This window comes from Denticeps clupeoides, unplaced genomic scaffold (assembly GCF_900700375.1).
Source record: "Denticeps clupeoides unplaced genomic scaffold, fDenClu1.1, whole genome shotgun sequence".
In the NCBI taxonomy this organism is placed as follows: domain Eukaryota; kingdom Metazoa; phylum Chordata; class Actinopteri; order Clupeiformes; family Denticipitidae; genus Denticeps; species Denticeps clupeoides.
Window position 1 is genome coordinate 288,170 of NW_021629784.1, and position 27,890 is coordinate 316,059.

General features: G+C 45.2%; 1 protein-coding gene, 1 long non-coding RNA gene and 1 pseudogene across 2 annotated transcripts; all 3 read left to right on the plus strand.

Moving 5' to 3' along the window:
* The first annotated feature begins 202 nt into the window (after positions 1-202).
* LOC114774256 (patr class I histocompatibility antigen, B-1 alpha chain-like) lies at positions 203-20,176 on the plus strand (annotated as a pseudogene).
* Positions 10,617-12,637, plus strand: LOC114774213 (uncharacterized). Its single transcript, XR_003744760.1, has 3 exons — positions 10,617-10,811; positions 11,347-11,428; positions 11,498-12,637. It is a non-coding gene; the product is annotated as an uncharacterized LOC114774213 (long non-coding RNA).
* A 1,283-nt stretch (positions 20,177-21,459) lies between the features above and the next one.
* LOC114774257 (BOLA class I histocompatibility antigen, alpha chain BL3-6-like) lies at positions 21,460-27,288 on the plus strand (the record flags this gene model as incomplete). Its single annotated transcript, XM_028966197.1, has 3 exons — positions 21,460-21,585; positions 26,458-26,713; positions 27,053-27,288. Coding segments are annotated over exons 1-3 (618 nt in total), but the record flags the coding sequence as incomplete, so codon positions are not given.
* Positions 27,289-27,890: the final 602 nt, after the last annotated feature.

Sequence of the window (27,890 nt, forward strand, 5' to 3'; positions counted from 1 at the left end):
CCACGTCAGGTAACGCTCCACCACGCCAGGTGACCCTCCGCCCCGCCAGGTATCCCTCCGCCACGTCAGGTGACGCTCCGCCACGCCAGGTATCCCTCCGCCACGTCAGGTATCCCTCCACCACGCCAGGTGACCCTCCGCCCCGCCAGGTGACCCTCCTCTCCCTGAGATCATTTTAACTAAGTTTGAAAGTGAACGTCGGGTCACTTTTTGGCTGCAAGAAGAACCTGCGGCTCTGACTTCTATCCAGATTTTAGTGACGCTCATGATGTTTTCGACCATCATCATTGGTTCTAAACTCTGTGACGAGACAATAAATATGAGGAACTTCCGCAAAGTTGAATCAGTCGGAGTATAACCGTGGATCTGACCGATACGAAGTGAAGCGAGTTAGAAAATGAAGATCTTGACTGCAATTATCCTTCTACTTGTGGATCCTGCATCAGGAGGTATGTTTCCATTCTAATAAATTATTATTAAAGTTCAGTGTGAAGTGATTGTCACTTGTGATACACTCCTGTATTAGCACTCCTTTAAAAAAGAGTGAAAGGGTTTGGAATAATTTCACAGTGAATACTCTTGAAAGTGAAGTGATTGTGAAACACTGCATCACAGCACATGGTGACACAACGAAATGTTCTCTGCTTTTAACCATCACCCTTGTTGAGCAGTGGGCACCGTGACAGGTGCCCGGGGACCAGTGTGTGGGGACGGTGCTTTACTCAGTGGCGGATCGGGATTCGAACCGGCAACGCTGGCAACACGTGGCATATTCGCGTGAAAATATCATCCATATAAGGCCAGATTTAAAGAGTAATGTTAGTTCTCATATTTGTGGTATACATTGATAATTATAATCTGATCGGTTTAAAATTCTGAAATTATTTTAGTAATAGGCAGATATTTCTCTGTATATTCTCTCTCTCTCTCTCTCTCTCTCTATATATATATATATATATATATATATAATGACAACTGAAAGAACCAAACGTAACATATTCTACTTGTATGGTTATTCGAACCCAACACGAGTGGCTTTAGGAGCAGCTCAGCATTAAATTCCTCTCTAACCTACTATGTGTACATCCTGTTATCAGAGCAGCTCACACTCCGGTATTTGAGTGGAAATTCACAACCTGACTGCTGTGGGAATAAATCTGTCACCACTGAGGCGGACGGACGGAAGACAAAAAACCAAGCGCCGAGTCCCCCAGCTCAGGGACGGTTCTGCGTCTGTGTGTCTTGCTGGGGAAGGATGATGGACAGCCAGGTGTCAGGGGAAGAACAGTTTATTGTAACAAAAGCCAGGGAAATGTAAAAAAAAAAAAAGCCATAAACCAAGCCACGGAGTCCCACTCGACCCTCGGGCTGGTGCGGCGCTTGTCCGGGGTGTCCCCCCTCTCACGATCGCTCCTGCGGGAGACGTCAGGCAGGGTCGTGAGACAAACACTCCACGGACACAAAGGGGACAAGACTCCGGAGGTCGCGTTGGAGAACCGCTCTGTAGACGCTGGATCACGCGGGTCTTTTATAACGAGGCGGATTAGACGCTCGTTACCCCGTGAGGGTCACCGTCCTGGGGAGGGAACGTGTTGAGGAACCACGACCCAGGACTGTGATAACAGACACGCCCAGTGCACATAAGGGAATTGGGACTTACCAGGGCACCCCGACATGACACGCAGACACGGACACACAGTCTAATACTCTGGGGAAGGTAAGCGTGTTGGGGGGGGCGGCACGTACGTGACACTGTGGATGTGACGGGGACACTTGTCCCTTTTCAGTCTTCAGGCCCACGGTCACTGTGAGACGTCTCGCAAAACGGAAAAAAAACCCATAAAACCCCAGACGAGGGGAAACGCCTCGGTTTACGTGTTGGAGGACGACTCTGGTGCCTTCTGCATCCAGCGGGTTTAAATAAGGGACCAAGCAGCTCCTGACGACTCGTTTCACCGGGAGGATCACGGTTCGAGCTGAAGGGCCCTATGAAGAGAATGTGATAAGGAACCCACAAACCAGTAGTGAGGAAATGTTTCAGTCAAGTGCACAATAAGGAATTAGGATTTACCGGGGCGTTGGTGTTGGGGGGGCACAGAAGTGACAAAATCAGTTGGTCTCCCACCATGTGAAAGTGAAGCGATTGTCATTGTGAAACACTGCAGCACAGCACATGGTGACACAACGAAATGTGTCCTCTGCTTTTAGCCATCACCCTTGGTGAGCAGTGGGGACCATGACAGGGGCCCGGGGAGCAGTGTGTGGGGACGGTACTTTACTCAGTGGCACCTCAGTGGATCAGGATTCGAACCGGCAACATTCTGATTACGAGCCAGTTTCCTTACCAGCTACATGTGCACTGTCATCAGCACAAAATATGTCTAAATATATATCTAATAAACAAGGAAATTCACCATCCACCCTGATTTGTTCTCACTATTCAACTATTGAGTTTAAATTAAACAAAGGCATGAGTTTAAAATGATTTTATTAGAGTTTAATTTGCTGCTTTACTAAATTTCCTGTTTCTTCTCCAACAGTGATTCATTCCTGGACAGGATTACACACAGCATCTACAGGAATAAAGGATCTTCCTGAATTTGTTGGTGTAAATTTGTTCGATGATGAAGTGACTGGAAACTTCGACAGTAAGAACAACCAGTCTGAGATCCGGCAGGACTGGGTGAAGGAGCTGGGAGAGAAGTATGTGGAGGATCAGATAAAGAGCTTCACAGCTTTTACATGGAAATTCCAGGAGAATCTGACAATCATAATGACTGAATTTAATCAGACTGGAGATCAAGGTAAGTCAGTCAAGTCAAGTCAAGTCAAGTCAAGTCAACTTTATTGTCAATTCTGCCACATGTACAGGACATGCAGAGAATTGAAATTACGTTACTCTCTGACCCATAAAAATAACATTAAATACAAAAACAGTAACAGTAACGAATACAGAGTATAAATACAATTTAAAAAGAAAGGCACAATATACAATTTTAAAAACACCATGTACAAATAAGGGCACATGGTGGAGAGTGCAACATCAGGAGAGTGCAAAAACCAATAGTGCAACAGAGTTTTAAGTTTAAAGTGACGAAGTGAAAGTGAGGTAGTTGGCAGACCAGAGCTGCACAGAGTGACTGGTGCATGGTCAGTTTGTGTGATTTAGAGTTCAGAAAGTTTGTGGAGCAGAAGAGGGGAGTGAGGGGAGTGGGGGCAGAGCTGGGAGGGAGTTGAGTTTCCTGACAGCCTGATGGGTGAAGCTGTCCTTCAGTCTGCTGGTCCTGGCCTGGAGACTCCGCAGTCTCCTCCCTGATGGCAGCAGGCTGAAGAAGGTTTGCATTGGGTGGGTGGGATCAGCTGCTATGCAGAGGGCTTTCTTGGTGAGGCGTGTACTGTAGATGTCTTGGAGGGAGGGGAGAGGGACACCGATGATTCTCTCAGCTGCTCTTACTATGCGTTGGAGAGTTTTTTGGCAGGACGCATTGCAGGCTCCAAACCACACAGTGATGCAGCTGGACAGGATGCTCTCGATGGTTCCTCGGTAGAATGTGTGCATGATGGGGGCTGGTGCTCTTGCTCTTCAACAAGCACCTTCATCCTCTTCAAATCCAAACACCTCTGAAGTTTTAGTTGTTGCCCAGGGATGAAGCTTCTATTATAACTCTGCAGAATTAAGTAGAAACTGTGAAGGCAAAACATGTTAGTTTCAGCAATTCTAGAAAAGATGGCACATTTCATCTGTAATATCAGTGAAACACTAAACTTAACACGGTCGCCCACACCTCAGATGGACATGAACCTCACCACCTCTTCACCTTTGCACAATTTAAATCACCACACACTTCATCAAACATACTTTATGAGCATTACCAAAAGAGAAAATGGTGAAGTGAAGTATAACTGGGGAAGAGCAGAGATATGAGGAGGAGGAAGATGGAAGATTTATTTGTCTGCAAGTCTCAAGCCTCTGATTAGAATGTAAAACTGTAAATGTCAAGTTCTCAGCCTGTCTGCCCTGTTTTCCCCTCCCCTGTATCCTGTCTCAACTCATCTCAGTGTCACCTGCACCAGTCCCACCCCTGCATGACCCTGCACCCCTCACCCTGCATGTAACTACTCACATGTAGAATGTTGTTGTGGTGTGTGTTTGTGTGTGTGTGTGTATTAGTTACACCTTGGTGTACGTAATGCCTGTTCAGGTGTGTTGAGTTAGTTTGACCGGGTGATGATCAGGACTCTTCAAATTTGAGTTTATGTGTCAGATGAACTTTCTGTCTTTATTGGGAAAGTGAGGATTCTGCCATGTTACTTTTATGTTCATTTGTTTTTGAAAATACTTATCCTGCTTTCATCCTTCCTTCATCCATCTTCCGTGTGTTTGCTCCTCCTCCTTCATCTGTACTGAATACCGATTCGCCAAGGTGCCACTGAGCAAAGTACCGTCCCCACACACTGCTCCCGGGCGCCTGTCATGGCTGCCCACTGCTCACCAAGGGTGATGGTTAAATGCAGAGGACACATTTCATTGTGTCACCATGTGCTGTGCTGCAGTGTTTCACAATGACAATCACTTCACTTTCACTTACAGTAAAAAAGTGTACATTTTCTGCCTGCTCTCACATACACACACACACACACACACACACACATTATTCTGTCCTGCTGGTGTGTAACCTCCACTGTAAAAGTAACTTTATCTTCACTGTGGATGTTTGTCCTTGTAAAAAGAAGAAAAATATGAGTTCATGTAAACTCTCCACATCTTTTTGTTATATATGATGCAGTAATTATACAGAATTTACACAGTAAAATATTTAATTACAGACGTATATAAACTTAAATCATTATTAATTTATGTAATGTAATAAAGCAGCTATTTACATTAAATACATAATCTCAGAAAGTGACAACTACAAACAAACATGAAAACTAATGATGATCATAGAGCTTTTTACTGATTAAATTCTCTCTTTCTCAGGAGTTCACACTTTACAGCGGCTGTCAGTGGGAAGATGAATATGGATCTACAGATGGATACAGTCAGTATGGTTATGATGGGGAAGATTTTATAAAACTGGATTTGAAAAACTCTGATTGGGTTGCTGCAAGAACAGAGACAGAAATCATCAAGCAGAAATGGAATGGAGGTGAAGCTAAATTCTGGAAGAAATACCTGGAAGAGGATTGTGTTGATTGGATAAAGAAGTATGGGATGTACAGGAATATCAGTCTGGAGAGAAAAGGTACAGCAGCACACAGAACAACACAGAGAAACACACAGCAGGACTGATATGTAATGTCAGTAGGGATCCATGTTACAAGTTGTACCTCTAAACTCTGTAACATGAATAGGGGGAAGCCATATACTTATGAATTAAAGAAAATATTAATAAAAAATAAACAAAAACAAAAGGAAAAGTCTTCTTAAATAGAAAAGTGTACAAACAAAAATGAATGAGAATTGCTGGTGTCTTCTCCTTGTAAGTTACTTTGGATAAAAGTGTCTGCAAAGTAAAGTAAAGTAAAGTAAAACAAAAAGATCCACAAGGCAGGAAGGCAACTTGTATACAGGTGGTAGTAGCCTAGTGGGTAACACACTCGCCTATGAACCAGAAGACCCGGGTTCAAATCCCACTTACTACCATTGTGTCCCTGAGCAAGACACTTAACCCTAAGTTGCTCCAGGGGGGGACTGTCCCTGTAACTACTGATTGTAAGTCGCTCTGGATAAGGGCGTCTGATAAATGCCATAAATGTAAATGTATACACTGATTCCACCCAGTACAGTCTCACACACACACACACACACACACACACACACACACACACACACACACTATTGAGTTAACTGGTGGTGAACAGATCTTTAGTTGTTTCTGTTGATAATTCAAAATATCAATATGTTAATTTTAATTTAATTTGCTCTCCCTGTTCCCCTCCTGTCTTCCTGTCTCTAGTCCCTCCTCAGGTGTCTCTGCTGCAGAGAGTCCCCTCCTCTCCAGTGGTCTGTCACGCTACAGGTTTCTACCCTGATAAGGTGAACATCAGCTGGCAGAAAGATGGACAGGATCTGCATGAAGATGTAGATGTTGGTGAGACGTTGTCCAACCATGATGGAACCTTCCAGAAACGTGCAGAACTCAAAGTGACCCCTGATGTGTGGAAGAAGAACCAGTTCACCTGTGTGGTGGAGCACAAGAGTGGAGACCCAATCCACATGATCCTGACTGAGGAGAAGATCAGGACCAACAATGCAGGTACAGGAACTTCTAGACAGAATCATCAGTCTTCTTGCTTTAAAGTCCCTTTGTCAGAAGTGTTGTTTATAGAACCAGTTTATAATAATGTGTGGTGGAGAACATTTCACTTTATGGTGCTGAGGACACAATTAAAACTTGTACAAATAGAACAAAAAAAACCTTTTATTAAGGTCTTATTCATACCAGAATGAAGCTGGGCGCTTCAAATGTGCACGTCAACAATGTGCCGTTTATTAACATGGTCAAAGTTTTCCGTACACCCCGGTTCATCAAAAATCTAATCGACAGTCCATTTCAACTCTTCTCATCATTTTTGCATCTTTCTCGCTGGTTGAAACGCATCACCTGACCGCTCATTTACTGCGCAACTCAGTGTAAAAACCTGTCTGGTTCAGGCAAAGATCTTCAGCTCCATCTGCACCTAACACACCACCGGGTGGAACGCCGGGCGTTACAGGACAAGTTCTATTGTGTACAAATCTTCAGTGAGCTGTATTAAAAAGACTTAAATATTAGTTTTATTACACACATTTCCACCAACCCGTATAAACACAAATGTTTAAAACACAAAACATGGATGAATTCTTAAAGTGACACATGTAAGAAACTGAATTTGAATAATCTACTTTACTATTTAAAGAATGTATAATTGGTTCTGTTCAAACTACACATTAAACGACTGTCAGGATTGCCTGCAGCTGGGCTCCACACCAGAACCCAATCCTGACGCCCCATAAATGCCGGAAGTTTCCGCCCGTTCGGGGTCGCTGGCATTTTCGTGAACTCTCTGCACGAACTTGACCTGATTTAGTTTTATGTGTTTTGAGTTCTGGCAATCGCCACACGCCTACGGGTTTGTTTCAGTTCATTATTTACGTTAAACTGTTTTCGGCCACCGCGCCGCTGTTTATTTGTATTTTTTTATTGTTTGTATTAATAAAACCCCCTTCCCAGTATGTCAAACCTCTGCGCTTCCTTCCCCCGTAAGTCCGTAGTCGTGACAGAATGCCAGCGACCCACCCAAAAGCGCAGAGGTAAAAAACAGAGGAGAAGAAACGCCGCGAAGGACGCAGCGCGGCGCGGCGAACGCGGACGCCAGGGGAGAGACGCGCCGCCCGTTCTGGTGGAGCGTTTTCTCCCCGAGAAGCCGTGGTACGCGGCGCCGCGTGATGACGTCACCCCCGGGAAACTCCGCGAAACCCGGAAGCGACAACGTCGGCGGGTGAGTGGGCGGAGCGAGGACGTTGGCGTCGGCAGCAGCGAGGAAGTGACGTGGGCAGCGAGCGCAGAAGATGCGACCCACACGATCTTCGGCATGTCGAGCCAAGAACTCTGCGCTCTGCTGGCAAGGCTCCCCGTGGACTGGGACGACACGGACGACGACGAGAGCACGGGAGACGAGAGTTGGGCTCCGCCCATCGCACCAGTCTGCGATCGTCGCAAGGTCCGTGGGGACCCACGTCACTTCCAGGGGGGTGAGAAGCGACAACAACGGCGGCGTCCCTCCAGCGAGGGGATGGGCAGCCTCCAGCCCGAATGGCCAGAGTACTGTCCCTGGGAGTTGATCGCACCCTGGGTCCAGGATGTCCGCAGGGTGGACGACCCTCGGAGTCACAGGTGGGAGGACACGGATGACGAAAGCGACAATGACGTGGATTTTCGTTGGGCAGTCGGGGCCGGGATGGCTCCACCCAGCGCGCGCGTCCGAGATTGTCGCGACATCCGTGAAGATCCACGTGACTTCCGAGGGTATGAGGTCGACACGGACCAACACGAGGATGACGCCGATTGGGCAGTCGGTGCCGGGATGGCTCCGCCCATCGTGCCCGTCCGTTGCGAGGTCCGTGGAAACCCACGTCAGTCCCAGAGGTGCGACAACAGTGAGGAGGAGGACAGCGATGCGGGCGTAAGCTGGTGGAACAGGGCGACAGGAGGTCGCCAACCAGCAACTGCACTGTCGGAACTGCCTCACAGGGAAGATGCCCTCCCAGTTCCAGTCGCCGACCCGCCTTCCCTCTGCTCGGACGTTCCCCAGCTGAACGGCAGCGCATCACCAGCGCCCCCGCATGCTGGAGAAGACGTCCACCACCCCCCACGCCACACGCCCACCACCATCTCCAGCGACGCTGCCTGGCAGCAGGGAGAGACCGACAGGAGTTTTCGGGACTTCCAGCAGAGACTGAGGGCGGAGTTTGATCGGCCAGAGCCTGAGCCAGGGATCGAACTCTGCCCCTCCACCACATCCAGCGCCAGTCAGGATCCGGGGCAAGAAGACCAAACACTGGCGGGCGACGAGAAGGTCGCGCCTCCCGAGATTCTGGCTGTGCCCCCTGAGGAGGTCCCGGAGAGCTCAGAGAGGGAACCAGACGACCCTCTCTTCTGTCTGTCTCTGTCTGTGTGTGTGTGCGTGGCATTAGTGTCCGTATGTCGCCCCCACTTCCCCTCTTTGTGTCCACCAGATGGTGACCCAGCAGCAGAGCCGAACCCCAGGGAGGGAGTTCCCAACCTGACTGCACCGGTCCAAGGCGAGGTGGACAAGCCCCAAGGTACCCCTAAGTCCAGCCGGGGGGGGTGCTCCCCCAAAGAATTTTTTGGGGGGGTGCAGTTCGGGTTGGGGACTCCTCCTGAGGGGAGGGGAGGTGGGGAAGCGATGGAGCTGGGTCCTCCGGTAGCCAGTGAGGAGGGCGGGCCAGGCATGGGCCTGCGTCTGCCTCCAGAGGGGTGGAGCGCCATAGAGCCCCCGGGTAGGCATGAGGACCCAGCTGGGACAGACAGGAAGAGGGCCTGCTTGACCCAACGGACGCAGAAGGGGCTAGCCGGATGGTCTGGCAATGCCCCCCCCTTGGCACCAGGGCCGTGCAGCGAGAGGGGCTGCACAGTCCCAGAAGGCACCAGCCTGGGGTGCCTGGAACAGTCGCCGGAGGCTCTGGGACAATCTCCCTGCGCGGTGCAGGGGGTGACACAAGACGTGTCAGAGGGGACATGTGGAGACAGGGCCCACACGTACCCAGATGGATCGGCCCTGATTATTGTGTGCAGGTACGGGAGTCCGGGGCCGCCATGCGGGACCACGCCGGGGAGCCAGGCTGAGGGTCCGGGGCCGCCATGCGGGACCACGCCGGGGAGCCAGGCCGAGGGTCCGGGGCCGCCACGCCTGACCACGCCGGGGAGCCAGCCCGAGGGACCGGGGCCGCCACGCCTGACCACGCCGGGGAGCCAGCCCAAGGGACCGGGGCCGCCACGCCTGACCACGCCGGGGAGCCAGCCCGAGGGACCGGGGCCGCCACGCCTGACCACGCCGGGGAGCCAGCCCGAGGGACCGGGGCCGCCACGCCTGACCACGCCGGGGAGCCAGCCCGAGGGACCGGGGCCGCCACGCCTGACCACGCCGGGGAGCCAGCCCGAGGGACCGGGGCCGCCACGCCTGACCACGCCGGGGAGCCAGCCCGAGGGACCGGGGCCGCCACGCCTGACCACGCCGGGGAGCCAGCCCGAGGGACCGGGTCCTCCAAGGGGAGGATACAGCAGGGCAGGAGCCCTGTGGTTGCCGCCGTCCGCCCCGCCGCCTCCACTGATGGTACTGTTGGGGCTCCGAGGACGTAGCCCTTGGAGGGGGGGCTCTGTCAGGATTGCCTGCAGCTGGGCTCCACACCGGAACCCAATCCTGACGCCCCATAAATGCCGGAAGTTTCCGCCCGTTCGGGGTCGCTGGCATTTTCGTGAACTCTCTGCACGAACTTGACCTGATTTAGTTTTATGTGTTTTGAGTTCTGGCAATCGCCACACGCCTACGGGTTTGTTTCAGTTCATTATTTACGTTAAACTGTTTTCGGCCACCGCGCCGCTGTTTATTTGTATTTTTTTATTGTTTGTATTAATAAAACCCTGTTCCCAGCATGTCAAACCTCTGCGCTTCCTTCCCCCGTAAGTCCGTAGTCGTGACAACGACACCTAGACTCAGACTTCACTATTGAATTTAAAGTACTGCTATTTTGGCAAGAATTTGTCAAATTCAGGTGGCCCAATGAAGATTATTATTATTAATACATTATTAAGATTGACCCAGTACACACTCCACACAGTCCAGTATAAAAGTGATTTTTACTTTTCCTGCAGGTATTAATGTTCTATTCATCGTTGCTGGGTTGGTTGTTGCTGCTCTCGTTCTCATCGCTGTGGTTGTTGGTGTTGTGATGGTTGTGAAGAGAAGATCAGGTGAGAGACGCAGCAAACAACATCAGTAACTTCTTCACCAAACATGGTGTCATGTGGGGAAAATACTTATCAGTAAAATACTAAAATACTTTCTCTTCTCTTTTATACAGGTTACAAGAAGGCCAGACATGAGTATTACACTCATCTCAGAAATTACTTAATATTAAGACTTTATTTTAACTTGTACTTAAACATAATTGTCACTGTGTGAATTTGGTGACTCACTTGCAGACATTCTTGGAGTGGCAGAACAAGTCATCGTACCGGGAGAGGACACTGGACGAGCTTCGGACATTCTTCTGAGGCGTTTGGTCTGTGAGAGGGAGGCAGGAGGTGAGTGGGAACAGGAGTGGAGCGGCGGGGATGGAGCTCTGGCTCCGTGGGGAGCAGCGGGGAAGGAGGTGAGGGGTTGAGGCTGGGTGGACCGGGGCAGAGGAGAACAGGAAGACGGCGGGTTTGAGGACGGTTCGGGAGCGTGAGCTGGACTGGAGGAGGTCTTGGGTGGCAGGAAGGTGGGATAACATGAAGTATCGTCTTAGCAAAGGGGGCAAACTGAAGGTCAGGGACGGGCGAAGGTCTCGTTCACAAGGTTCAGTCAGTCAGGCGATCGTCGTATCAAGAGCGGCAGCAAAACTCAAAATCGAGGACAGACAAAGGTCGTGGTTATAAGGAACGGTTTTGTCAGGCGTAGGAAAAGCATTCTAGCGTCTCTGGTCTCCTGGCTTTTATACTGGCCGCTGCCCGCTCTCACTTCCGCTCTCTGGTGGGCTGGAGGTGTGTTGGCCGTGACAATAACTTGTGTGTAACTTAATTTAATGTCTAAATTTGTATAGTTGTGCTTTTATCTAAATATTTTCTGTTCATCTAGGGTCTACTGCAGATTCTGCTATGATCTGCTCTGATTCGCGGTCTAATAGCTTAGCAGCATCTGATGTGTCTCTGGTCAAATAGTAAGTTATTCAAACTTATTTACTGGTGTCCAGATTCAGTCTTTAACACAGATGTTCTATTTTCCACAGGAAATACTGATCCAGTTCAACACTGCAGTTCACTCTGTGCTCCTCCATCACAGTCTGGTTTGGTGGCTGAAACAAACCAGCAGAAAATATCATTTGTGCTCAATATCTGTGAAGGTTCTCAGTCATCCAGGTTATGGTTATCTCAAAAAAAGTTATTTCACTGGCAACTGGACTTGTTATGGATCCTTCACAATGTTTCACCTTTCCATTCCAGAGGGCTTTCTCAAGTCTGATTCGAGAAAGAACTATTTTAAAAGTCAGACTTGAGAAAGCCATCTGGAATGGAAAGGTGAAAAGAAGGATCCATAACAAGTCCAGTTGCCAGTGAAATGTTCTCTTTTTTCCCCTCTTCTCTTTGCCAGTAAAGTGAAAGCCAAACATTTAAGCTGGAAAGAGTTGTCAGTAACATTTTTAACTGTAACTTAAAACAGTTTATCAGCAGTGTTTCATTGTAATAATCACGATAAAAGTATGAAGATCTTTTTTATGTTTTTATGCACTAATAGGGTTTGTGATGTAATTTAGCTGATTGTCTCTATTGAACAGCAGTACGTTGCAACACACACAGACCCCACAAGAGAGTATAGTTATCAGGTCTTAACCTGAGTGTTTCTTTGGACATTTAAATTCCCCCCTTAGGGGTAAGAATTCACTGCTAAAGTTTTCAGTAGGTCTTTATTGCGCTTCTTTTGACCTCCAGCAGAGATTATAATATTTCCATCGCAGTTGATGTCTGATAATCGTTGCCTCGATACTCATACAGCCGTCTTGCTCGGAATCTCTGTATGAGTAAACATGGCTGACATACTTGGTCACAGAGCAGTGGTGAAACAGGCCTCTAAAAATACGTATGCTTCTGTCTGCAGGTCTGTGAGTTTGTAGCTGGTTCTGTGCTACATGCCTCGTGAGAGATTCTGTACTTCTGTGTATGAACACTTTTGTGTCTGGGTTTTGACCATGTTATTAATGCTGGAATAAAATAAAATATTCTATTAGGGCAACAAAGGCAATAAACATTTCCCTGTGTTGTTCACCGCCCTTTTCCTGACGTTTCCGAGCTGTAAAGACAGCTCGACTGTGCTCCTGTTTGCTCTGAACCTGCACTGTGACTCGGGTAACATGTTTTCTGTATAATGTTGTTGACCAGACTCTGAATCCAGAACCTTCCCAGCCACAGTGAGTAGTGATGCGCCCCTGTAATTTACACAGGTGGCCTTGTCACCCTTAGATGGTGACCATGCTGGCCACTCTCTCCACTGCTGTGGGATGTTCTCATCTGCCCAGGCCTTGCTGATGTATTGGTGAAGTGCTGGTGGACAGAGGTGTCCCCCCTGAACGTATGTATTTGATTTGTGGATATTCAGGCCGTTCACTCAGAATTGTGGGGTCCACATAAGCATCCATCTTGGAAGGTCTTTTGTTCTGGTCTTTCATGTTTTATAATCATCTAATGTTTTTAGGGGCGTGATGCTCTGGGTTGTTGGTCCATAAATAGATTTGACTGCAGAAGTTGTGCCTGTTATTCCTATCTGCAAAAGACTGGATTTCCTGTGCCTTTGATGTCCACCAAGGTGAGAGCTTATATGCTAAGAATTGTGCCAAATTATTACTCACCAGAGGGACATGGAGAGTCATTCGTCTTTCACTGATGCCCACGGGTGTTTCAGTGAACCTTGGAAGCAGTGTGGTCTTCTTGGCCATTCCGACACCATGCAGATCATGTTTGCCAGTAGGGTATCCATTCCAGGAAAAGGTGTAGCTCATCTCCTCTGTTAATGATCCTTAATCCAGTCGCCTGGTTTCACTCAGTGCTGCCATGTCAATGTTATAGGGATTCAGCTCAGCGCTGTTCTTCTATGGGGTCTTTCAGAATTGCCATTATTTGCGCCAGAATTGCGTCACCTCCAGTCTTCACCATGATGAGGTAACCCTGATTGGTGGACCCAAGATGACCAGCCCTCTTCTTGGCTGCAGGAGACTGAAGGGCCCTTGCTCTGTTTAGGCCTGCCTTTGCACACCACCAGTGCATTGTTTTTCTGTAGGGATGTTCTCTCTTAGCCTTTCCTCAGTAGGGTTACCCACAAGGAAGTGGGGCTATTTGCACAGCTCGGGCAGTGCTTGAGTGGTGACAAACACACACGCATACGCACGCACAATTTTACAAGAGTTCCCTGTATGAGCAACTTAATCTTTGCTGCAGACTTTATCTAACTGCTTGATCCCTTTACAAAAAGAAGCCCAGTAAAATTAGAAAAATAAAAGTTTATTTAGACTTTACTCCAACATAAAATAAACCTTCACAATCACAGTTATTTACATTAAATACGTGAACTCAAAGTGACATAAGTGCAAAGCAGAAAACAAACATTTAAATGAACGATGATCATAGAGCTTCTTTATTAATTAAAATTCTCTACACTTTACAGCAGTGGTATGGCTGTCTGTGGGATGAAAAACACTGATTGAATTTTTGTTAGAGCACAGGCTGAAACAAAATGCAATGAATCTAATTACTGGAAGAAGTACCTGGAAAAGGACTTAAGAAGTATGTTTACTACGGGAAGATCAGTAGAAGATCAGTCTGGAGAGAAAAGGTACAGCAGCTCAAAGAACAGCTCAGAGAAACACACAGCAGGGCCGGTTCTAGACGGGCATATATGAGGGGACAGACAGAAATGTGAAGGGGGCACATGGTGGCAACAGAGGCGGGAAATGAGGAGGTGGGGTGCTCTGGATAACTGGTTTTGTCATGACATGTTAAGACATGTCCAACCCCCTGAACAAAGATGAGTTAAAAATATGTTACAACCGAGGTGGGGAGTGAAATATGCCCACCAATGGTCTTACAATAATAAACCACCACGCTTGGCACTGAATAATGTCCTCCTGTGCTCTGATGAGTGGCTGACTTCACAAGTCTGGTGCCTTATCTTGTGAGGTCATCAGTCCTGCTTGCTGACACACCCACTGCCCAGCACTCTCTAGCAGTTTATTCACATTCCTGTACAACACAAACTCCAGCACAGAACAATCCAGTATGTAACAGAGACACAGGGACACCGCCATGAGGGTCGGGGCTTATGAAGGGGAGCGTATGAACACACAGCAAGCTGCATCTGACGCTGGTTACACCTGGGAGGACAACTATCCGTGCCGATGGGATCTGGGAAGGGAATGTGATGAGGAACCCACAACCTGGAAGTGGGAAAGTGGTACCGGCAAGTGCACACTACATGATTGGGATTTAACCAAAGCAGGAATCTTTTCAGAGACTTTTCAGTGGTGGCCTAGCGGTTAAGGAAGCGGCCCCGTAATTGGAAGGTTGCCGGTTCGAATCCCGATCCGCCAAGCTACCACTGAGGTGCCACTGAGCAAAGCACCGTCCCCACACACTGCTCCCCGGGCGCCGGTCATGGCTGCCCACTGCTCACTCAGGGTGATGGGTTAAATGCAGAGGACAAATTTCACTGTGTGCACCGTGTGCTGTGCTGCTGTGTATCACATGTGACAATCACTTCACTTTTTTACTTTTTATTATGATGGGGTGGGGGTCACCAGAGTCTGTATGAACCAAAGCTGAGAGCACAACACTTATTTGCTCATTGTTCTCTTTCTCTTTGTTGGATGTGACTCATCCTCAGCAGGAGATGACCCTCACCAACAGTCCTCCTCATGGATAAGTCCAGTGCCTCACTAACAAGCTCAGAAGCACGGCACAGATCTACTGCCTGAGACTGGTTTCAAGACACCAAGAACCTGCACTAGGAACTTTCAAATGTCAAATAAGTGATGCCTGTTAATTTAACATAGCAGCTGGATGCCTCTGTGCACAGGTCAACTGCTGCATCATTATCCTCTGTAATCTCAGATAGGATTCTAAGGATTTGTTCTTGACCGTCCACAGTGAACCTTGTCACCTCATAGTGGCTTGGGTTCACACAGGGGTGGTGAAAAATAAGTATACTGTAGCCAGCATCAGAAAGGTGTAACAGAATCTCAGAGGTGATGTACACGGCATCAAACATGGAATGACAAACTATATTATGACAGACAAATTTTCCACATTTAATCACTTTGATATTTTTTCCTGATGCCTCCAAGCACCATGTAAGCCAGTCTTTGAATAAATTTGGATATCCTTGGATGTGTGATTAGCATTTTATACCTTTAGCAATACTTGCTAGCTTCTCATTCTTCTCCAAGGTATATTCAATAATGCAGTGTTTCACAATCATAATACAAGAGACATAATACAAGACAAGATAATAATAAAACACTAAAATCTGACACTTCAAATTAGTTTTCTGACTGTTTTTCTGACATTAGAGAATTTAAAATAAGATCAGGTAAATACGCGTGGTCCCGACGTGGTCCCGCATGGTGGCCTCGGTCCCTCAAACCTTCACACATAAAACAGGGCTAACCCTTCCATTTACGTGTGGGCCCTGTCTTCGCACGTCCCCTCTGACACTTCCGGTGTCATTCGGAGGTGGAGGCGGTCCCGGGTCCCGGACCCTGTCTGTTGCCTTCTGTGCCCATGCAGCCCCTCTCACTGCACGCCCTCCTTACCGGCTACAAGAGGACCCAGCTTCATCACTTCCCCACCCCCCTCTCTTCAGGAGGAGCCCCCAAGCAGAACAGCACCCCCCAAAAAAAACGTAGGTGGAGCACGCCCCCTGGCTGGACTTAGGGGTACCCCATCCTGAACCAGTGAAGGAGCTTCCTCCCTGGGGTTCTGCTCCGCTGCTGGGTCACCATCTGGTGGACACAAAAAGGGGAAGTGGGGGCGACATACGGACAAAAATGACACGCCCACACACACAGAGACAGACAGACAGAAGAGAGGGTCGTCTGGCTCCCTCTCTGGGATCTCCAGGACCTCCACACATTCACCCAGAAAATACAGTAAATACAGTAGAAACGCACGCTGGCACAGATATAAACTCCCCTTCTGTCTTCTTTTCTCTTTACAGGAATCCACACTTTTCAGATGATGTACGGCTGTGAGTGGGAAGATGAGACTGGAGCTACAGATGGATACGAGCAGTTTGGTTACGATGGAGCAGATTTTATCTCACTTTGAGGAGCACATCTTGGGTTGCTCCAGTTAAAGAGGATGTAATCACCAAACAGGAATGGGATGGAGCTGAAGCTGAGCGGAGGAAGAACTACCTGACCCAGGAATGTATTTACTGGCTGAAGAAGTATGTTTACTATGGAAGAGCAGTCTGGATAGAAAAGGTACAGCAGCACACAGAACAACAAGAAACACAAACACTGTTTATGTGTTATTATTAAGATCAGAAAATATTCTTGTTATTGTTTACATTTACATTCTGTTCCCAAACACATTAAATTAGCAAAAGACATCCAGTAAACCTGATAATGTAAAAAATAAATATTTACTAACAACACAGTAAAGCAGAGACTAAATGTACACCAGAATCATCTACAAGTTTATACATATTTAAATATCTGAAGGTTGTTGTATGGTCTGCTGATATGATGTTTCTCTTCCAAATTCTCTCCCTGTCCCCCTCCTGTCTTCCTGTCTCTAGTCCCTCCTCAGGTGTCTCTGCTGCAGACAGACTCCTCCTCTCCAGTGGTCTGTCACGCTACAGGTTTCTACCCTGATAAGGTGAAGATCAGCTGGCAGAAAGATGGACAGGACCTGCATGAAGATGTAGATGTTGGTGAGACATTGTCCAACCATGATGGAACCTTCCAGAAACGTGCAGAACTCAAAGTGACCCCTGATGTGTGGAAGAAGAACCACTTCACCTGTGTGGTTTCTTGTTCTAAAGTCCTTTTGATAGAACCAGTTTAAAACAAAGTGTGTTGGAGAGCATTTCACTGTATGGAGATGAGGATGCAATTAAAGTTCAGTTATTTGCACAATAGCCAATAATAATGATGATAATGAGAGCTTAAATAAATAATTAAATAAAAACAGAATATAAATGCCCTCCAAACTCACCCCCTTCTATGCCTCCAAATGTTCTATACACATTTATACCAACCCTAGACAGAAATGGGACACGTTTAAGTAACTGACTGTTCTTATGTACTTATCTAATCTACTTTATTAGGCAAAGAAGAATATATAATTGGTTCAAAATACACATTAAACACAGAATTTAACTAATTTTGACAACATTTTGCCAAATTCATGTGGGCAACATCCTAAATGAAGATTATTATTATTAAACATGTTAATATTGACCCAGTACACACTCCACACAGTCCAGTATAAAAGTGTTTTTTACTTTTACTGCAGGTAATAATGTTCTATTCATCGCTGGGTTGGTTGTTGCTGCTCTCGTTCTCATCGCTGTGGTTGTTGGTGTTGTGATGGTTGTGAAGAGAAGATCAGGTGAGAGACTCAGCAAACAACATCAGTAACTTCTACACCAAACATGGTGTCATGTGGGGAAACTACTAATTAGTAAAATAATAAAATACTTTTATACAGGCTACAAGAAGGTCAGACATGATTATTACACTCATCTGAAAAAAATGACTTATTATTAAGATCAGTAATGTTAACCTGGCTTTTGCTATTTTTGGGTGCATCGTGTTGGGGGCAGACATTTCATTCATTCATAATATTTTCATTCCCAGCTCATTATGTCACAATTAATTGTTCATGGCTTGTGCTGATTTTTTGGTAGTTTGTATGTTTGTTCTTTAAGCAAATTTTTTTCTATTAATTTTATAGTCTCCTCCAGTGTCTGTTCACTCTGATATGGGGTCTTATAGCTCTGGAACATCTGCTGAGTGTCTGGTGAAATAGTAAGTTATTTCAACTTATTTACTGGGGTCCAGATTCAGTCTTTAACACAAATGTTCTTATAGAGGAACCGTGTTCTGTTTGCCAGGAATTGATGATCCAGTTCTACACTGCAACTTAGTGCTCCTGTATCACAGTCTGGTTTGAGACGGCAACAAACAGAAATAACAGCAGATTAGGGCTGCGACTATCAAATATTTTTTGGAATCGAGTATTCTGTCGATTTTTTCAACCTTTCTGTGAAACATTCAAGATGTACATGAAAAAAACTATGAAATTCACAAACATAGGTTAGCCTATTTGTCCTTAGTTTTATTTTCATAAAAAAAAAGGAAAAAGGGGTGTAACCCCCTGCTATAGCCCATCTGAGAATAAAGAGAAAAAAAAGTATAACACTAATAATTACAAATAAACAGACAATTGTGCAAGGTCTGGATTGTCTCACTTGTGGTGGACAGCTCAAAAACCAGATCAATTGGGAGTCTGGGATGTCTGCCAAACATCAAGTAGTAGGGTGTGTACCCTCTGGAGTCGTGTCGTGTGCAGTTGTGAGTCATGGCATCCACATATTCATGCCACCTGGGTTTCCTAAGTGTGCAGAGTCATCATGAAGTGCTGTCTTGACATGCACGTGCAATTTCTCTGGTAAAACCAGTTGCTCCACCACCCATCTACTGCCATCTCTGATGGCGTCATGTACCACTAACCTCCAGCACTCTTAAAAGCAGAAGACCCCTATTACACATTTGAATCCTCTCGCTACGGCTGGGCTTCTGTTTCAGGCTTTTACAGAACAAAACTGGACCGATGGCCTCGTCTTCCTTCTGCATAGCATGGATTTCCTGAGCAGTCATAGCTGGCAGTGCTTTTGTGTGTATATTCAGTATGGGAAGATCAATCTGAGGAGAAAAGGTGAAGCTGAACACACAGCAAAGAGAAACATTGCGCCGGGACAGATAATGTTATAATTAAGACGTGCATATTAAAATATTATTTTGATCAAATTATTTTACATTCATATTGTAATCACCAACCTTGCAGTGAAGTGTTGAATATAAACTGAGTGTTTGTTGAATGATCTGCTGATATGAAGACGTCCTGTTTCTCTTTCAAATTCAAATCACAAAGGATTCGATCAGGGCAGGAATGAATCTATCAGCCTCCTGGTGTTCCACCGCACCGAGGTTCCTCGTCTCCTCCTACACGTGCTCACGTTCTGATTCCGGTGACCGTGGAATACAGGATGGACATGGATAGGAGGGAGCTGGAGATGGTAGGCGAGGGGTTTGATCCAGCTGAGGATCCGAAATGGGCCGATGTACCAAGGGGACAGTTTGTGCGACTCAGTCCTGAGACGAAGGTCCTGGGTGGACAGCCACACTCTCTGTCCCACTCGGAAGTGTGTGCGGCGGGTGTGCTGGCGGTCGTGCTTCCAAGTGGGACTACTGATTGTAAGTCGCTCTGGATAAGGGCGTCTGATAAATGCTATAAATGTAAAGGGACAGAGTGTGGCTCGCCTCGCCTACCGTCTCCAGCTCCCTCCTACCATCCGTGTCCATTTACATTTACAGCATTTATCAGACGCCCTTATCCAGAGCGACTTACAATCAGTAGTTACAGGGACAGTCTCCCTGGAGCAATTTTAGGGTTAAGTGTCTTGCTCAGGGACACAATGGTAGTAAGTGGGATTTGAACCCGGGTCTTCTGGTTCATAGGCGAGTGTGTTACCCACTAGGCTACTACCACCCTATCCTGTATTCCACATCAGCAAGCTAAAGTCCTTCGTCTGATCCTCAGTTCATCCGCCGCTCCTATTCTTCAACATCCAGATCCTTCACTTCCGCGAGAAGAAGCAACACGGGTGCAATTCCCGGTCCGGACCGGGTTGAGAGAGAACAGCACCAGCACCCACCTCTGACGCATCCAATTCCACCACAAACGGAAGTGATGGATCTGGATGTTGAAGAACAGGAGCGGTGGTGAAACGAGGGCACAGGGACTTGACTGCATGAATGGCCTCAGTGGTCAGGTGAAACGGGCGTGTTGAAGGCTGGGTGAGACTGTACTGTAGCCACGGATGAAGCGACGATAGAAATTCACAAACCCAAGAACCCGTTGCAGCTGTTTCAGCATCGTGGGTAGGGGCCACGATGCCACTGCTTCCAGCTTCTTGGGCTCCATGGCCACACCCTGGGGCGAGATGGTAGTCTGTCACAACCATGTTGGCATGACGAGGCAGGTGAAAGGAGACGATGAGAATAGGTACCGAGGAATACGAAGAAGGACTCAATCGCATGACATCACAAAACCAGGGTTTAATTTGTGAAGAACAGGACAGGGGAGACATTCGATGACACTGGTGAACATGGAACATAACTTCAAGACCTGACGGCGAACAGAAACGAACAGGGCAGCTTTATACATTTGACACATGGTGAAAACTACAAGAGAACATTTCACATGACTAACGTGAAACTCGGACCGGATACCGGACCGGAGTAACCCCTTTTGGACCGGATCTGGGTGGTAGTAGCCTAGTGGGTAACACACTTGCCTATGAACCAGAAGACCCGGGTTCGAATCCCACTGACTACCATTGTGTCCCTGAGCAAGACACCTAACACTGAGTGTCTCCAGGGGGTGACTGTCCCTGTAAATACTGATTGTAAGTCGCTCTGGATAAGGGCGTCTGATAAATGCTGTAAATTTAAAAATGTAAATGGATCATGAAACCACCACAGTAAACGAGGTGCTATTAGCCTAGTGGGGAACACTGTCGCATGAACTAGAACACTACAACGTCACAGGTAGTAACTTACTACCATTGTGTCCCTGAGCTAGAAGAGTTCACTGCAGTCTTGTCATCTTCTTGCCCCTTTGACCCTTTGTGTCTGAGGCACGGTACATGTTTTGAAGAGCAGCTGTAAGGTACAGGAGACCCAGCCAATGAAGGAGAGATAGAGAAGCAGGAGGAACATCTCAGATCAGCTGTGGTTGGAGCGTCTGGCCTGCTTCTAGTCCGTGAGGGCAACAGCGTTTTGTGAGCAGCTTGGGTGGCTGGTTTGGCTTGGTGTGTTAGTAGATGACAGTTCTTCAGTCGCCTGGGGGACAAGAATCAGAATGCCAGGTAGTAAGCAAATGTTCTACTGTAGGTCCTTTAGACTGCAACACCATGTTGCTCATGTTCTATGAGATGGTGGTGGCCAGTGCAATCTTCTATGCTGTGGTGACTGACGCTAAGAGACTGAACAAACTGATCAGGAGGGCAGGCTCGGTGGTGGACAGGGAACTAGACAAAGTAGACCACTGTCCAGACCACAGGTCATCATGAGCAATTCTGAGCACCCACTCATCTACAGTGTGGTGACTGACCTTCAGCCACAGTCTCATCAAAGCACTGAATGCCACAGAAAATCCTTCCTTCCCACCACAATCAGATTCTATAATCGTTCCCTCTATCACTTATCCTCAATAACTGTAACAACTTTTTAACATGTGCAATATATTTATACATTGATTCTTACTTAAATATTACTTATACATAATGTATTGTGCATTGATTTCTAGGTGCAATATGCTTCTTTTTTTCAATATACTTTTACTTAATTTAAATAGTATTTTTGTGTCTATATACTGTGCATACTCTAAATAATCTATATTTTTTTTATAATACATGATATTTTAGTCATAACAGAGACTATCTAATTCATAATTTTTTCTATAAGAGTGGTAGTAGCCTAGAGGGGACACACTCTATGAACCTGAAGATCCAGGTTCAAACCCCACTGTGTCCCTGAGCAAGACACCAGGGGGGGACTGTCCCTGTAATTACTGATTGTAAGTTGCTCTGAATAAGGGCGTCTGAGAAATTTTGTAAATGTTATCTGAATGTAATGTAAATGTATTAATTAGTGGTGGGCCGTTATCAGCGTTAAAGTGCTGCGTTAACGTGACTCTTATCGGGCGATAAAAAAATATCGCCGTTAATCTATTCACAAAGTTGGGTTGGGAGCTGGGTCTATACTACGCAAACTCTTGTGCCGGAGTTAAATGGTTACACTAGATTTATAAGTATATTTCTTCTTTCTTGTGTCTTTTATTTTCTTATTTCCTAAAGACTTTTATTTTGTTTTTGAGACCCGGTTCAGGTCTCTTGGACACATGGCGTGAGCTGTGAGAGGTGCGTGGGGCTTGTGTGCCAAAAGTTATTTCTTTCATTTTAATTTATGTACATATTAGGAATATTTTGCATGTGTGTTATTTTGTGAATATTTTTTTTATGTTCTTTTAATACTGTATATTGTAGAGAGAGGTGCAGAAAGATGCGATGTTCTGACGCGACCTTGCTTTTTGTACAGAATACACTTTGCATAGAAAATCTCTTGGGTGTCAGCTCATCATTTGCGGTTCAAGAAACGAAATCAAAAAGTTACACAACGCAGAAGAAGAACTGCTACACTATGATGACTTTCACCTTGATATTTTAGCGCGGATGTATACCTAGCCGAATTGCACCGTAGGGGCGAGAACGAGTCTTCGAACTGTGAAATGACCACATCAAACGTGACGTGGTAACATGGATGCAGCTATTTAACTGAATAAACAGTTGGTAAACACAAGTACATCTTATTGAACATAATTTATTTTCATCACCAATTATCATAGTAGAACAGCTTTCTCAAGCAGTTTGTGATGCATTTTGGAAACAGGAGATGAGCTCCTGGTCTAATGCGCCACCTGGCTTGAGAAACACGTTCTCAAAGACTTACTTTTAGTCATTATTTGGGTAGCACATATATTCTGAATGCCTTCGGCAGAATTCAAATGAGCCATTTTTTATCTAGATTAATGTAGATTAATTTAATGTAGATTAATCTAGATTAATCTAGATTAATTTTGCTTACTCTATCTTAATCTAGATTAATTTTTCTTACTCTTGCTTACAGTGAGATTAATCTAGATTAAGAAAATTAATCTATGCCCACCTCTAGTATTAATATTATATTGAGTCCTTTTCATTTTTAGCTTCATTGGGCAATTATTGGTACTTTCTACCGCATGTAGTTTTGATGTAATTAATTTCCTCTGGGATAAATAACGTTTTTGGATTCTGAAAAAATATATACATGCAACACTTGTTTTGCTCCCATTTTTCATGATCTGAACTCAAAGATCTGAAACATTTTCTCCATACAAAAAGAGCAAGACAGGAAACAAAGATCATTTGAGGAAAATCTTGTACTGTTTTGTGATGTACGTTGAAGATCAAATGACAGTAAAATCCTACTTGTGTTTCAGCTTTGAAACTGGTGCAGATGGGTTGAATGGGTGAGTTGCCTGGGTGACTAGTGGCAGCAGGTTGGCAGGTTGGGTGTTGGTAAGATCTGTCGGTAAGATCTGTTTCTAGAAGAGAAGATGTTGAAAGTCTTACATTTTTGTTTACAGTGAATTCTTATTTGAAGTATCTGATTTAAACATTTACAGGTTTATTTCTCCCTGAGACAAATAAAATATTTAAAAAAGCAAAACGCCTGTATTTGAATTGAGTGTAATACTCACGTCTGGCCTGCTGGTAACCTGTATAAAAGAGAAAGTATTTTAGTATTTTACTGATTAGTAGTTTCAATGTCTGGTGTAGAAGTTACTGATGTTGTTTGCTGCGTCTCTCACCTGATCTTCTCTTCATAACCATCACAACACCAACAACCACAGCGATGAGACCAAGAGCAGCAACAACCAACCCAGCAACGATGCCTGGAACATTATTACCTGCAGAAAAAGTAAAAATCACTTTTATTCTGGACTGTGTACAGGGAGTGCAGAATTATTAGGCAAATGAGTATTTTGTCCACACCATCCTCTTCATGCATGTTGTCTTACTCCAAGCTGTATAGGCTCGAAAGCCTACTACCAATTAAGCTTATTAGGTGATGTGCATCTCTGTAATGAGAAGGGGTGTGGTCTAATGACATCAACACCCTATATCAGGTGTGCATAATTATTAGGCAACTTCCTTTCCTTTGGCAAAATGGGTCAAAAGAAGGACTTGACAGGCTCAGAAAAGTCAAAAATAGTGAGATATCTTGCAGAGGGATGCAGCAGTCTTAAATTGCAAAGCTTCTGAAGCGTGATCATCGAACAATCAAGCGTTTCATTCAAAATAGTCAGCAAGCGTGTGGAAAAACCAAGGCCCAAAATAACTGCCCATGAACTGAGAAAAGTCAAGCGTGCAGCTGCCAAGATGCCACTTGCCACCAGTTTGGCCATATTTCAGAGCTGCAACATCACTGGAGTGCCCAAAAGCACAAGGTGTGCAATACTCAGAGACATGGCCAAGGTATGAAAGGCTGAAAGACGACCACCACTGAACAAGACACACAAGCTGAAACGTCAAGACTGGGCCAAAAAATATCTCAAGACTGATTTTTCTAAGGTTTTATGGACTGATGAAATGAGAGTGAGTCTTGATGGGCCAGATGGATGGGCCCGTGGCTGGATTGGTAAAGGGCAGAGAGCTCCAGTCCGACTCAGACGCCAGCAAGGTGGAGGTGGAGTACTGCTTTGGGCTGGTATCATCAAAGATGAGCTTGTGGGGCCTTTTCGGGTTGAGGATGGAGTCAAGCTCAACTCCCAGTCCTACTGCCAGTTTCTGGAAGACACTTTCTTCAAGCAGTGGTCTGCATCCTTCAAGAAAAACATGATTTTCATGCAGGACAATGCTCCATCACACGCGTCCAAGTACTCCACAGCGTGGCTGGCAAGAAAGGGTATAAAAGAAGAAAAACTAATGACATGGCCTCCTTGTTCACCTGATCTGAACCCCATTGAGAACCTGTGGTCCATCATCAAATGTGAGATTTACAAGGAGGGAAAACAGTACACCTCTCTGAACAGTGTCTGGGAGGCTGTGGTTGCTGCTGCACGCAATGTTGATGGTGAACAGATCAAAACACTGACAGAATCCATGGATGGCAGGCTTTTGAGTGTCCTTGCAAAGAAAGGTGGCTATATTGGTCGCTGATTTGTTTTTGTTTTGTTTTTGAATGTCAGAAATGTATATTTGTGAATGTGAAGATGTTATATTGGTTTCACTGGTAAAAATAAATAATTGAAATGGGTATATATTTTTTTTTTTGTTAAGTTGCCTAATAATTATGCACAGTAATAGTCACCTGCACACACAGATATCCCCCTAAAATAGCTCAAAATAAAAACAAACTAAAAACTACTTCCAAAAACATTCAGCTTTGATATTAATGAGTTTTTTGGGTTCATTGAGAACATGGTTGTTGTTCAATAATAAAATTATTCCTCAAAAATACAACTTGCCTAATAATTCTGCACTCCCTGTACAAACATGTAAAAATAAAGATCCACAATCTCACAACATCTTGCAAATACAAAGTGTTTTTCCTTAATAAACATTTATAAACCTATTTAATTCAGATCAATGTGCATTACCATGTTGAGTACCAACATTTCTACACAGGGAATGAAATTTAGAAAAACTGTTTTAATTCCACAAGTTAAGTGAAACATAACAAACATAGAGCAGAAATAATTTACCAATCCCTGTAGCCCCGCCTACCACAGACTACAGCTTTCCAGTGTTACTCACTGTTACATTATATTATTTTACACAATAAAAGAATCATTTATAACTTCAAGCAGATGATCATGGTGTCTGTTACTGTGTTGAGGTTCGATCACAGGATACAGCAGCAGGTTTTACTGAAATGAACTGGAGACGTCTGACCTGATCTTTTTTAAATAATTTCTTTCATGTGGTAGCATGAAGATGATTAATATAAATCCTCGTGTAGTTTATATATAGTAAAAGAAATCAATACATGGTTGAAAAATATAGAACATTTTATAAAATTATATAATTTTATATTTTAGAAAATTCAACAGAACAATAACAATAAAAAAACTCTCTCTCTCTTTACAGGAATCCACACTTTTACATTTACATTTACATTTACAGCATTTATCAGATGCCCTTATCCAGAGCGACTTACAATCAGTAGTTACAGGGACAGTCTCCCTGGAGCAATTTAGGGTTAAGTGTCTTGCTCAGGGACACAATGGTAGTAAGTGGGATTTGAACCCAGGTCTTCTGGTTCATAGGCAAGTGTGTTACCCACTAGGCTACTACCACCCTTTTCAGTGGATGTACGGCTGTGAGTTGGATGGTGAGACTGGAGCTACAGATGGATACAGTCAGTTTGGTTACGATGGAGCAGATTTTCTCTACCTGGAATTGAGGAGCACATCTTATGTAGCTCCAGTTCAACAGGCTTTAATCACAAAACAGGAATGGGATGGAGCTGAAGCTGAGCGGAGGAAGAACTACCTGACCCAGGAATGTATTTACTGGCTGAAGAAGTATGTTTACTATGGGAAGAGCAGTCCGGACAGAAAAGGTACAGCAGCACACAGAACAACAAGAAACACAAACACTGTTTATGTGTTATTATTAAGATCAGAAAATATTCATATTGTTTCCATTTGCATTGTAAACATTGTTCCCATTAAATAAGCAAAAAACATCCAACAGACCTGTTAATGTATAATGATTAACAAACAGATGAAACAAAACAAGGAAAACAGGGATCAGCTAGAAATGGGTGTAAACTGGCTGGTAGAAGTAATGAAGTGTTGAATATAAAATGAGTGTTTGTTGGATGATCTGCTGATATGAAGACGTCCTGTTTCTCTTCCAAATTCTCTCCCCTGTCCCCCTCCTGTCTTCCTGTCTCTAGTCCCTCCTCAGGTGTCTCTGCTGCAGACAGACTCCTCCTCTCCAGTGGTCTGTCACGCTACAGGTTTCTACCCTGATAAGGTGAAGATCAGCTGGCAGAAAGATGGACAGGACCTGTATGAAGATGTAGATGTTGATGAGACGTTGCCCAACCATGATGGAACCTTCCAGAAACATGCAGAACTCAATATAACCCCTGATGAGAGGAAGAAGAACCAGTTCACCTGTGTGGTGGAGCACAAGAGTGGAGACCCAATCCACATGATCCTGACTGAGGAGAAGATCAGGACCAACAGTGCAGGTACAGGAGCTTCTAGCAGCAGACAGAATCAGTTTCCTCTTTGTAAATTTATTTTGACCGAAGTGTGTACAGGATCCCTTTAGAAGAAAGTGTGGTGGAGAGCATTTCACTGTATTGTCATGTGAACAGAATAAAAATTCATTTGATGTTTTGTATAATCATATTGAAATGCACAGTAGCTAATAACAATGATAACGAGAAATGTATTATTTTATTATTACATATAGGACTGCAACAATTGAATATTTTTGGAATCGAGTATTCTGTCGATTTTTTCATCGATTAAACGAGCAATCAGATAAATCATACTTTTGCGTTTTTAAACAACTATATCAATAGTGTGTGTGTGGTGCGCGCGGGAGAGATGAGGAGGATGAATTACATGAGTGAGATCTTGGTGAATTTGCTCATAAATAATTAAAAACAATGTACGTTCTAATAAGCGCTAATGTTAGTTAGCAATCATAAAAATACGACACCTTGTAGAAGCTCCGAGTCCGCTTGGAGAAGTGCGGTTTACGTGAGGATATTTTCGGTT